The 13,306-nt window shown below is 43.3% G+C and overlaps 1 protein-coding gene across 4 annotated transcripts in view; it reads right to left on the bottom strand.

Annotated features, from left to right (window-relative positions):
• Positions 1–12,808, bottom strand: part of UBR4 (ubiquitin protein ligase E3 component n-recognin 4) — a 109,207-nt gene extending 96,399 nt beyond the window's left edge. For all 4 annotated transcript variants that reach the window (XM_067567539.1, XM_067567541.1, XM_067567540.1 and 1 more), the window contains exons 1-11: positions 12,599–12,808; positions 6,523–6,620; positions 5,782–5,885; positions 4,569–4,698; positions 4,305–4,444; positions 3,846–3,948; positions 2,960–3,101; positions 2,389–2,513; positions 1,323–1,447; positions 907–966; positions 602–792 (exon numbers count right to left, since the gene is read on the bottom strand). In XM_067567539.1, coding sequence (XP_067423640.1) covers positions 602–792; positions 907–966; positions 1,323–1,447; positions 2,389–2,513; positions 2,960–3,101; positions 3,846–3,948; positions 4,305–4,444; positions 4,569–4,698; positions 5,782–5,885; positions 6,523–6,620; positions 12,599–12,735 — 1,355 coding nt within the window. In that variant the 5' untranslated portion in view covers positions 12,736–12,808. The remainder of the gene's footprint in view (positions 1–601; positions 793–906; positions 967–1,322; positions 1,448–2,388; positions 2,514–2,959; positions 3,102–3,845; positions 3,949–4,304; positions 4,445–4,568; positions 4,699–5,781; positions 5,886–6,522; positions 6,621–12,598) is intronic.
• Positions 12,809–13,306: the final 498 nt, after the last annotated feature.

The following is a 13,306-nucleotide window of genomic DNA, read 5'->3' as shown; positions in this document are numbered from 1 at the left end:
CCAGCCAGATCAAGTGTATAAAATCCTAATCTGTACAATAAGAAAAATAGGATAATTATTTTTTTCATTTAGTTCAAGTGAAAATAGTAATTCATTTGAAAATATTCCTCCACCTGAGGGCAAGGTTTAAAAGCATTCCCATCACCCCACAACTGCCTCTACTACTGTAGAGTCATGAATTGATTGGTGGAGGTGGGAGGGGGTTCACTAAAGGATGCCACACACTGCTTCATTCAGTATAATACAAGACATATTCCCTCCCGAGAGCAGAAAGTACCTAGCTAAGCCTAAAGTGGAATCTTCAGATTCCTTTACAGATTAAAAGAAAAACCCCTCCTCGTACTTGAGCCTAAGTACTAGCTAAAAAAAGAGGCACAATATAATATGTGAAAAATAAGCAGAGCAATTTCTCAGTTATCTCACCCAGTTTAAACTGAAAGAGGAGAAAACTGGAGAGAAGAACATGAAGGGGCTTATTATTAAGGCAGGGGAAGAGGGAGGTCTCTTTTAAAAGGCAACTAGACTCAGGAGTAGCAGCCACAGTGTAACAGAACAATATCACAGAGATATGCTTAAACAGATTAACTTAGTGGTCACATACCCTTTCCCAGGTCCCAGCTTGGGAGACCCAACTCCCTCTTTGGTGCGAGCAATAATGTCTCTGACTCGAAGAGCAGCCAACGGGTCTTTCTCCTTTCCCTTATCAGCCAGGGCAGTCGGGTTGAGGTTCAAGATGAGGAAGAGGCTGTTGAGCAAACACCAGGCCCCAAGCAGCTGGAAATTCTGATAATGCTAGCATTCCAACAGTGGGGGGGAAACAGAACAAAAAACCACATAGCAATGTAAATCCAACTGACCAAATGCACCACCACAAAGAAAAGCTTCCTGATGGGATATGATTATTACCTCTCCACCTGCACGGCGCGAGCTGCTGATGGCTTGCCCAATCATTTCGTAGATTTCAAGCTGCAAGTAAAACCAAAAATCCCTGTAATCTTGCAATGCTCTATTAGACAAATCACTAAATGATTCCACACACTATTCAAACTTGTTCAGCACTCATCCACAGTAAACCTCCCTATCGCAAACTCAGACATTAATAGCTCATATTGGTATCAATCTTTCTTCAGGCATCAGCAAGTCCAGTGCCATGGAGCAAGAGAAGCTAACAATGATTTCAATACTTAAAATTGGTAGGCATTTCCATGTGTAAGACCTAAACTGAGTTTCCCCCAGTCCTCTGCATCCTAGGCAAAATTAAAATGAAAACAAGATGACTGCTCTCCCTTAAGCAGTTGCAGCACTTCATGTCATCAACTTACACATTTCTGTACAATGGTGGCAGCATCATTTTCGTAATCATCTTCTTTAGAACTTGTGGATCCAGTTCGTACCTGTTGGGTGCTGCCCACATGTAGGATTGCCATGCATGTTGCTACACTCACACCTGATGAAAGGAGAGGGCAAAGGACCACATTACAATTAAGAGCTCACCTTGGAAATCTATATTTCTGTTCACTTACACTACAGCCAGCAGTGCAGAAACTACATGTGGAGTTGATTAGGTCAGGATTCCCCTGACCTAATCAGGTGGCAGAATAGAGGATAATTTCCGTTACCCTCAAGTGTCCATTCCAGCTGGCAGAATAAAGGATGTTTTCAGTTACTCTAAAACAATAAAGTTACATACAAACTAACACCCAGGAGAGAATCTGATGTAGCAGAAATTCTTAATAGAGAAAACTTTACACACTGATTACATCCCCATAATTCTGGGGTACTTATGCTGTACTAGGGAGACAGGACTGGATTCTGGGTATAACCAGCAAATCTAAAGTATACATTCTGGAAAACAACAAAGCAAAGCAGAAAAATATGAAAGACGATGACTAAAGAAGTGTTTTATCACTGAGCTTGTTCATCCCAAGGTCAAGTTTGCAGGGACTGCCAACACTACCCAATGTGCCCACAGGCACAGAAACGCTGCATTAGCACTGTTCATGGACACCAGGGTCACTTTGGTGACATTACAACAATTTCATGCATAACCTGAATACAATACTAAGGAGTTAGCCTTCAGTTTTACAGAGTTAAGGGCACTCTTGGTCGCTAGTGCTATGGGCTGGAAGTGCTGTGTTACAGAGGCGCATTATTCAAACCCCTGGGAAGATGGCATGCCTCCGTTGCTCCATCCAATCAAGGCAAGCCTTCAAAGAGTGTCCTGTCCAGTCCACCACAGCAGGAAGGATGGAGGTCATTGTTTGAATCTCAAAGGTCCAGATTACAAAGCAGGGGACATGAAGAGCTACTTAGGGCTCCAGAGACAGTGGGGAAAGGAAAAAGACTTGATCTCTAGAAACATGATACTACCAAAGGACATTAATTCACCTGCATAAAGGCAGCTGAGGGCAAGAACAGTCACGTCCTGCAGCCGTGTGGGAGTGAGGGGTTCCAATACAGGCAGAGACAAAGTATCCAATGCCATGGTCACATCTATCACCAGCGAATGAAACCTACAATAATCATTGAAATTAAGGTTAAGAAAAGCAAAGTACATTCTGGAGAGGACATTCTGGCATCAAACATCCAATAGAAGACAGACAGCAGCCAGTACTGTATCGCTTTCACAATACCTCATATACCATACCAAATATTAACAAAGAAAGAGAGGCTTGGTCTACACTTACCTCTGCGATTTGGCGGCAGTCAATGGGAGTTGCACAAAGTACACAAAGAACTTGCGTAACTCCCGTCAACTGCTGTGCTTCTCTTCTGCGCATCGTCTTCACTGCACTGCATGACGCAGCACTACGCCACTTGCAGGGGTGGATTAATAACGTCGACTTCTGGATCGACAGAGGGTCTTCATTGACCGCTCAGTCGATCCAGATAAGTCGATCTGATGGCGGCGACTTTGCCGCCGTCAGTGTAGACATAGCCAGAGACTGAAATATCTTACCCATTTCGAACTGCAGTGGCATCTGCTACAGTGGCTGGCATAATGAAAAATGAGTTGGCTGACACTGCATCCTGAAATCGATTTATGTATCGCAAAAAGTATGGGAGGTTCAGACATACTCGCAGCAACTTTTCAGAACCACCTAGTAGACAAAAATCAAAGGAAAATATAGGACATTGTTTTACCATTGTTGTTCCACTGGATGGCTTAAAACTGGAATTAAGGTGACAGAGTGGATGAGCCATTGGCTTAAATCAGAGAGAATAAAATTTTCACCTGTGGCATTATCTTTAAAAATAATGCAGTTACAATTTGTTGAGAGGAAATACAGGGATGGTACCACAGATTACGTAATGGGACAGAAAGACAATTTAAATTCTGTTTTAAATATATCACAAGAGGGTAGCGGTCAAAAATGTAACAGCGAATCACGTGTCTGTAGCTAGGTGGAAGGTCTCATGCCCATCTTGTACGGTACATTAAATTATGCAGCAGGGACTCCCAATCCCATCACTCACGCCCAGTCAGTGCCATCCCTTGTCATTTTACATGGACCCAACTTTTTCTGTGCGCCACAGTTATTTGCATGTAAGTGAAATTATCATCTTCACCCTGTCCTTAACAAACAAGTATCCACACCACAGCCACACTTTTGTTGGAAATCAAACACAGAGACCAGCCACTGAGTGGGTGTTGGAGGATAAACTCAACCTCCACCCACAGAGCTAGATCCTTCAGGTTAGAGTCGGCAGAGTGTGATACAGGGCAGGCCTGAACTATCATGCTGCATCTCTCTTGTAGAGGACTTCAGGCTCCAGCACTGCCAGACTGGCACCGTGCAAGCGTGTTTTTTTGTTTGTTTTTTAAATTAAAAGCTCATTCTTACCAAGCTCTTGCAGGCTGGCTACATTCTGAGCAATGAATACACTTTTGGTCTTTGCCGCAGAGGCTTGATCTGTGGATGTCTGATTATCGCTTTCTCCTTCCACCTAATAAACAAGCAGATGTTAAATACAGGACCACCAGCATCTGAAAACCTGGTGTTACTGCAGGTCTCTTTAGGGAGTTAGATTGATCCACGGCATAACTCAATGAGCAGCCACACCTACAAAGATGTTAGCTTTCCATAAAGTGATAAATCAACCACCAAAAAATTTACCATAATTTCCTCCACCTCATTGCCTCTCCCCCACATGCAAATGAGATTTAACCAGTGCATAAACACTTAATCTCAGTATATATATTAAACGCTCTCTGTTCATCTTCTATAGCCTTCTGCCCTTCCCTGCGCTCACACCAGTAATATTATGAACATGGCACTTCCATTCTAAGGCTTTTTGTTCACCTGAGTCTCTGGAGCAACAGATGGTGATGCTGTCACTCTAGGGTTAAAAACTGATGTGAGTTGATTCAGGAAGTTCATCTGCACCTCCTTCTGTCGCAGTTCAGGGCTCACTGGAGAGGCCAACTCCTTCTGATCCTCCACTGCAGGGCCAGAAGCAAAGGTTTATGCCGTATGTCAAGGGTAGGAAGAGTGCAATGCTTTGTCTACCTAAGGGAAGTACTGCATTGAAACAATTCTCTGCTAAGATTACACTGAAGCACCTACCATCAGAGAGGGTTTTGATGGTCTGAGGAAGCTTGGCAGATTTCATCATTGCTGTGAAAGTAATAATTTCAGTTCTGTCCAGACGGCTACCACCAGTGCATAGCCCCTTTATCAGCAGAATCAGGTGTTTCTACAAAAAGAATGACACCAAATCAAATCCAAATGCTCTTGCTCCCTATTTTTCCCTCAACACTGGCTCTCCCCTATAGGGTATGATTCAGACTATCACAAGCTCACGGGCCAAAGTTGACCTCACATCTAGGAGCATGGAAAGGGAACCAACAGCAGATGAGACAGCATCAAGGACCTGACTCCTCTCTTTGCCACAGAACAGCTCTTGGAGAAGCAAGCTTTCCTATAGTGTACTGAAGCTCAGAAGAAGCAATTGATCACACTGTGTCTGAGTCGCAGAAGCCAGTTTGCCTTTAGGATTTTAATTGATTGTGAAACTTGGCAACCTGTTTTCTTTTTGTGGAAGAGGAAAACTCTCCCTAAGAGAGGAACGCATGACCAGAGAAGAGTCTGTTTCTTACACAAGAAGAACAAATGAGTTGGCAATGTAAAAGCATCTCTCAAGGTCACTGTATTAAAGAAAAGCAGAGAAAACCAAAAATCAGAATGGAAGTTCAGAGTTAATTTTGCTCCTTGAAGTCTCTAATCACAAATATGCAGGCAATGCTCATCTTAATGTCTGCAAAGAGGAATTCTGCAAAGGAGGAGGAACTAACAAGGGAGATCGAGTAGGTTACAAGCATTACCCTTCCAGGGCATTATATCTAATATTTCTAGAATGAGGCCTGGTCTACACTTACCGGCAAATTCCAGCAGCAGTCGACAGGAGTTACGCAAGTTAGGTAGAGTAGCTTGCATAACTTATGTCGACTTCCTAAATTCTCTTCTGCTCGCCGTCTCCACTACATTGCGCCGATGGGAAACGTGTACCCATCAATGCAGTGTTACTCTTTTTTCAGAGGTGGGTTTTACTAAATCGACTTCTGGATCGATTAAGCGAGTCTTCACTTCTGCTCAATCAAACAGGATAAATCGATCTGACGGCGACGAATTTGCCACCGTCAGTGTAGACGTAGCCTAACTTTGCATCTTGCAACAGCTCCCAGAATTACACTAGAGCAGACATTGAGAAGGAAGAAGCCAAGCATCCTTTCTCTGATACAGTTACGCTTCCAGTCTCAAAATCCACCCTTTTACTCACCTGTGAAACAGCACATGCCTCATCTGGATTTTCAAGTCTGAGTAGTGAGAATTCGATCAGAACTTTACAAGCAGCTGCCACTGACTGCAGCTGGTTCCTGGGTACTGCAAAAGCAAAAGGCTTGTATCACTTAACCCCATCTTCTGAGGGTTAAACCACTGCAATACATTCTTAATGCTACTGAAAAAAACAGTAGGCAACAGAGAGATACAGGGAAGGTCTGATCCCAATACTCTTATAAATAGCATCTCACTACACAATTAGTCGCATTAACTTCATCAGAACCACTTGCAGAGTAACATACTATCTTGGAGAACATTAAGTTTAGTCTATTTCTTTATTAGACAATAATATACAAGGAACATCTGTAAAGCAAGGATAAATATCTATATAGGTGCCAGGACTACTATAGATAGATGCAAGAAATACTATTATCATGTCACTGAAATGCAAAATAGCACAAAAAGTCCTCAATAAATAATGAGGAAAGTCATAAAGCAAAGAGTTCACCATTAGTTTTGTATTAGATTTCACTTACAATGCCTAGATCCTTAGGTCTCTGCTTCCCCCACTATCGTAAACAGGCTACCAGAACAATGGCTGGCAAGTGCCAGAACCACAAACTCTTAATATTTGATTCAGAAAATAGAGTTGAAGCAAGTACCAAAAGAATGACAACCCTGTTCATTACATCCCAGTCACTAGACAAGAAATAGGAGCCAAAGCATGCTGAACACTTACTTAGGCCACACACTGTAGTGATGTAATGAGTGGAGAGCGCGACAAAGGAGGAGTAGAAGGGCTCATATTGTTTGTCATGGTGCAGGATTTCAGATTCACTGCAATAAGAAAATACAGCAAGAAAGCAAGTCAGTTATACAGCTCTGAAGATGTGACGTGTTTATTAATACATGGAAGGCAAGATGCTTTAAACTTAACGATTTTAATTTCAAATATATATTTCAAATAAAACATATGGAATAAAACTTTTTCTAAGAGCAATGCAGCTTCTCTGCTCTTCCCTATATGCAATGAGCTCTCTGACATCATCAATGTGGACTTCTGCATAACCAGAGACAGGAAAATACCAAGGTAAAAATCCATAGTGGATCTGAGAAGAAAATTCTGATGCAGTAGGCATTTTGCCCTTTTGCCTTCAAGAGTTTGGCACGTTTTACCATTACTCCCAAGATCCCCTCCTATTACTCTTTAACAGTGGATCACTCTAATCTTAGTTGCCTATAAAAGTTTTGTACTGTTTGTCAGGGTTTACCAGGACAGGAGGTATTAACATTAATTCTCTGTCAGAGCACAGAACCAACCAGAACACATGCAATTCTGCAGAATGGAGGATTGAAACAGATGGTTACAGCGACAAACATAACATACTTTGTGAAGTGAGGAAAGGAAGGGAAATTTTGGCAGAGTTGCCATACATTTGGAGAAAAATACATTTGCTGAAATTTGTCCCAGGGGCAGAGATTCATTTATGATTTTGTTGTGCTCCCCACATAAATCAACATCAATGCTGGAAACTAATTGTTCACCCAGAGTGAGGGTAATGTTAATGTAAGCTGAACTGTCAGACTGAAAATAGTAAAACCAAAAACTATCCCTCTGCATGAAAGCTCTTTAAAAATAATTTCGGATTAGTATTTTGCTGATGAGGACACTGTCTTGACAGTCCAGAAGAATGAAGACTACTTATCCACAGAACAGATATAGCGTGGGTAGTGGCAATTCAAGCTTCATAACTGCCCCTCTGATGTGCCTCAATATTAGTATGGACAGGCCCTCTCAGAATGAGAAGGTGGCTCAGTCTCCAGGGCTAATTCAGTCCTTGGTTCTTCCTGTGACTGCCATAGCTGTGCCAATTGTAGTGACATTGACCAAACTGATACAGATTTGAACTAGTAACAGGATGAAAGACTTGTCTATTGAGAATAGATAAATGTGATGATGTGGGTTGATGGCCTACAGGGAACACTTTGCTGTAATAAACGAGATACTTCAGTTCAAACCCTGGAACCTGTCTAAATTCAGCAGAGGTATGGGAAGGAGCTGGAATAGTTTCTGAACTTCTTGGCATGAGACATGAGAGAGAGTTTAATATTCCTTCATCCTGTCTACGTGCCTGGTTATATGCTCCAGTGATTTCCACAGCACCACATTTATTATTTATCAGTTCTCCACAGCTATTTATTTTTTTGTAAGTTCTTATGTCAGCCAGCCACTTAGAAACACATACTTTGCCGTACCAGATTGAAACCATGAACTCTCAGGTTTGGTATCTTGTCTCCAGCAGGCAATATACATCACCCTCTTACCTCACCTGCACACTGGTGTAATCTTAAACATCCAGGAGGAGGAGACAAGGAACAATTCCCTGCTGACCTGAGGAATGATCAATTTAGGACGTCTTTTCCCTTTTTCTATTTTCCAGTTACATTTTGCGACTTCTTATTGTGAAACTTATCTGAAATAGAATAAACCCTGCTACATCCCCTCTCTGATGAGAGGATCTCAGCGGGTCTGTAGTTCAGAATTCAAAACTATTTTCTTTAACTTTTAGATAGGCAAGAGCAGTCAGTAAGAATAGGATATTCAATTTTTTTTTAAAAATCACTGATTTTCAAAGGTTCACCCCTTCCTACCTCATGCCAGTATTTTACTCTCAAGTTATAAACCTAATTCAGATGCAAGAACACCACAAATGAAAATTGTATGTGGATTTAGGGTATCATATAGCCCTTAATTTTTAATAATTTGGAAGTTCTCAGTAGAATTTATTCCTGTAATTTAGGAATCAGACTGCTTCATCATTAATCCAAAGATAAAAGATCTTTGAAAATAGACCTCTCCAAAGTTCACATTCTCATGTGCTCAGATTCAGAAGTAGGTTTTGGTTTTTGTGCACAATCATAAATTAGCAGCAACAGCCATACGTGATGCATTTTAAAGAGAACAAGCAAGAACAATCTAGGGATGATAGCATATCCGACAATTTGGCAGCTCCTCTCAGCTATTGCTACTGCTTTGCTGTGTAAGACAAACTGTGTGATATATTTATCCCCCCAGAGTTATGTGAGGCCAAAGTAGATGAACTAGTGTAACACAGGGAAGTGAAATGTAGCACGTCGATTTGAAGATGAGAGATTTGATTTTTTTTTAATTATTAAAGGAACAGTCACAGTCATATAGCCAATAGGTTCATTTAATCATTCTTTTATTGTGTGATGTTTATGATTAACATGTCATGCCATATATGATTGTATGCTAAACAGATCTAAATTGTAGGATTCTAGAAGTATAAGACTGATAGATATCAGAAGGGATAAGTATGTATTAGGTATCTATGTAGAGCTGAAATGCAAGGCCTATAGGCTGAGGCCTGTAAGATTTTATCTTAGCCATACTAGGCCATAGACTTAAGAAATGCTTGACATAAGTAACCAAAGAATTACCTGATGCCACAAGATTATGGGAAAAGATGTGCCAAAGAGCGGTATTGTGGAAAAATTGACCATAATGTTAATTTTGGAGTACAAGATGCCTGGTAGTCACATTTTTTCTAACACATGCCCTAACTGATGTGCAAAAATGCTAATGAGAATTCAAGGAGCTATAACCTACCTATGAAAATCAGGGTACCCCAATATTCTTGGGGGACACAATCCAAATAGTGAAAAAGAGGGTGGATACTTTCACATACATGCACAGAGTGTTAGGAGTGGTCAGAATCTCAAGATAAAAGAGGGGGCTCCCAGATTGGGTAAAATGAGTTCCCTATGGGAAAACTCCAGAAGGAACCATCCCTCTACTGATGATCAATTGGCAAGGCATCCGTCAGACCCATAGAATATCACTAAGGATGTGAGTATGACTATATTTGTAACTTATGCATAGGTCTTTGTAGAATTTCTATTTGCATGGGTAATCATAACTTTAATTGTAACTTTAATAAAACTTTTAAAACAGACTAGATCTTGTACTCATAAATCTATGTGTGGTCATTAACCTTTGTCATTGTGTGTTCCTAGGGACCCTAAATTTGAAGCAAGTAGTAGAGGTGACTTTCACTATGTCAAGCTTGAAACTGTAGCCACTAGAGTCAAACCCACAGTGACAACATTACTAAGTTTGCTTTAAATAAAATAAAAGACTACGGTCAATAAGGAATATATATAAAATCAGCAGGACTATTTCTGTACCAATCATGAGCAGGGGCCTATTGTGATTTTTGGATTTGAGCCTGCTTCCATTGACTTTAAGGGTTCAGGATCAGATCCTTTACGCATAATAGTTAACACTAAGAAAAACCTTCCATTTGAAGAGAAATAGACTGACTTAAAAAAAGGTTGTCTTAAATGTATGAACATCTCCTGAGTCTGTCCCATCTGATTCAAATAAACTCTTTTTTGCATACAGACAGGATTTCAAGTTGATGGTGCCCTTTCAAATCATTAACTTCATAATTCAAAGTTCATTTTACATATTTAAGCAAGAGTGCCAAAACTTACTAGCTGCCAACCATGTCTGTCATTAGGAAAACTCCTCCATTAAGCTGTTAACGCCTAAACCAAAAGCAGCAATTCTCAGGAAAATAGGACACGGTCTATTCTTGAAAGTTATTTTAAAGTGTTTAAATACATGCACTCTTTATTTATTTGGAACACGTTACATCTTGCTTGTCACTATGGCAACTGTTCATGCATTCATTAATTACACCCACTGATACACCCATTAGAAAATTCAACAGCATCTTTTTAAAAATAACATAACTAGATAAAGTTTGCTGCAACATTTTGAAGAAATGCCTGCTTTTAGTCTTCTAAAAATTGAGCCTGGTTTAAAATATAATCATATGCATTATCTTCTGTTTTCTGACTTAGTTAAGGATCCTCAAATCCATAGGCCACACCTCAGCGGGGCCATAGTCTGAAACAGGGGGGTCCAATCCTATAAAGCACAGAGTGCCCACAACTCCCATCAGCTTCAGTGGATCTGGAAGCACTCAACACATTGGATCAGGCCCTCCAAGAACAGTTCTCACAATAATGATGAATCACTGGTCTAAATTGGTAAATCAGGTCAGCATTTTCATTATTCAAGGAAGAACAAAAAGGATCAAAAACAGCCACTGCAACGATCAACATTTTTCCATTATGTATTTTATTACGGTGGTGATGAATTTGCCCACTCCACAGCTGAGATCCACAAGAGAAAAGCTATGCTAGGGAAACGTTCAAAAACAGGATTTGCCAAGAAAATTCTTGAATAGCATAAACACACTTGCAGGTTTCTAAGTGAACCACTATATGCATACAGGCAGAGGCTTCCTTCTTTAAGTATCTACTGTTAGGGGTATTTTGTCTGATTTGGCAAAACAAAGTTGTACTGTAACTGTATTCCTAATGTGTCAAGTTTGGGAAAGGGGCACAACAGGCAATTGTGACATATTTCTCTGTAACTGAAAATAATGTTGTGCTATTCATACATAAAGTTTAGGCTACACAAAAGCTATTTAATAAAGCACCACCAGTCATGCATTAATAACTTCAGAAAATATTCCCATGGCAAATACTGTATGCACTCAAAATGAGACACTTCCAGCTTGTGGTAAGGACAGACCAAATCAGAGTGTGTCTTTCCTTTGAGTAAATCTTTACTCTCTCCATTTTTAAAAAATAGTTTCAGCGACAGAACCTAAATCCAAACCCATTTAATCTAATGTGATGGAAGATCTAGACTGCCATCATACAAGGACCACTACAATAGTTTGCATAATGCACCTTATAAAACCATAATGAACTTTTAACCAGCGAAAAACATGAAGACGGATCAACCATCTAAAAATACTTGGAGAGTATAACTGCAAAGCTCATCTTTTTTTATAAGATGCCAAAGAGAATGGAGAAAAGGGGTATGAACCCTATGCCCCACTTGCGAGAGCCTAAGGGCAGCAATCTGAGAAGCCCAGATGCTGGGAAGAGGCAGGGTGCTAATGATCCTACCAGGGCGTTGTCTGCGGGACGCTAACTTGGAGTTCCATTTTCCGCAGTAGCCTCCGGCTAGTGTCTACTGGATACATTTGAAGCCCCACCCCATCCCTGTCTGGAAAGGGGAAAGTGCTAACACCTTCCCAGCTCGCTCCAGCGCCCCTTACATGCTGGGAGCACCTGCCAATCTAGCCGTCCCCAGATTTCCCAGGCAGGGGCCAAGTATGATTTTTTCGGGCCCAGTACAAACTTGTAACACGGGTCCCCTCCCACACACATACCCATGGGGGGGTGCAGCCTGGGCCGGGTCCCCCAGACCCCGGTAAAGTGTACCCCTTCCTCCCCCCCATGCGGGGGCTCTGTTCCCAGGGACGGCAAAGGGCTCACTGCTGTCACCGTGGCAGCTGCCCACAGCAGCATGACACTGAGCCTGCTCGGTTTCACTCTGGCTCCGCTGGGGAAAGCGCTGAGCTGCCGCCGGGGCCCTGGAGCGGTGCCTGTCGGCAGGCTCGGAAGCGGGCCACCGCTCGGACTAACTAGGCAGCCCCCGAGAGACGCAGCCCCCCTGGCCCGGCTCCCCCCAACCCCCGCCCAGCAGGGAGGGCTCAGGGGGATCCTCCAGCGCCGGAGGGGCACGAGACGAAAAACGGAGAGTGGCGCCCTGGGGCGGGGGAAGGTCGGCACGAGGCAGGGCGAAGCCCCGGGAAAACGGGGACGGGAGGCGGGACAGGCGCGGTGCTGGGGGCCCTCTCCGGCCCCTCCAAGTCCCCACCCCCAGAGACGAGGGAGGTGGATGTACCCCTCCCCCCCAGCCTCACCTCTCGATGACCGAGGCCAGCAGCTGCGGCAGCTCCCTCATCTCGAAGGCCGAGTAGGAGGCGGAGAGCAGCGGCCGCACCGCCACTTCCCAACCCGGCTCCCCCGGGGTCTCCGCTCCGCCACCCGACGCCGCCATCTTGTCGCCGCCTCCTCAGGGTAAGGCCGGGGAAGGGGGTGGGGAGAGAGAGAAGGGAAGAGAGACCGGAAATGCTTCTGCAGGGACAGGAAGTGACCTCATCCACCTTCTTTTTTGCCTGCGCGCGACGTACGCGTTACTCCGGCTCAGCCGTATGACGCATATAGACGAGTTGGGGGCGGGGCATGAGATGCACTTCGCTGCAGCGCGTGCGCAGTAGGCATCTCAGCACCATATTGGCACATGCGCAGCCACACACTATTTTCGTTCTCGCGAGCTGCGCATGTGCAGTGGGTGTATGGCTCTAGCTGTGTGGGTGCCAGGGGGCCCTAGAAGGCAGCCTTCCCCCAACGGGTCAAGCTGGCCGGGGAGAGGAGAGAAGCCAGGAGCTCTGAGCTCTCAGTCTGAACTTGGGATTGAAGCCAGGAGTCCTGTCTCCTCCACCCCCGTCTGCCCTAACCACTGCACCCCACTGTCCTAGGACTGGCTGGCACCTGGCTCCTGCCGGGTCAGTCCCAGCCCATGGTGCCCACACCACAGCCAGAGTCACTGCTACTCACAGCTGCTTGGG

Source organism: Emydura macquarii, unplaced genomic scaffold (genome assembly GCF_026122565.2).
Source record: "Emydura macquarii macquarii isolate MOO-44397 ecotype Brisbane River unplaced genomic scaffold, CSIRO-AGI_Emac_v2 contig_2768, whole genome shotgun sequence".
Lineage (NCBI taxonomy): Eukaryota > Metazoa > Chordata > Testudines > Chelidae > Emydura > Emydura macquarii.
Note: the sequence above shows the minus strand (reverse complement) of the source record. Positions and strands in the feature narration are given on the sequence as shown.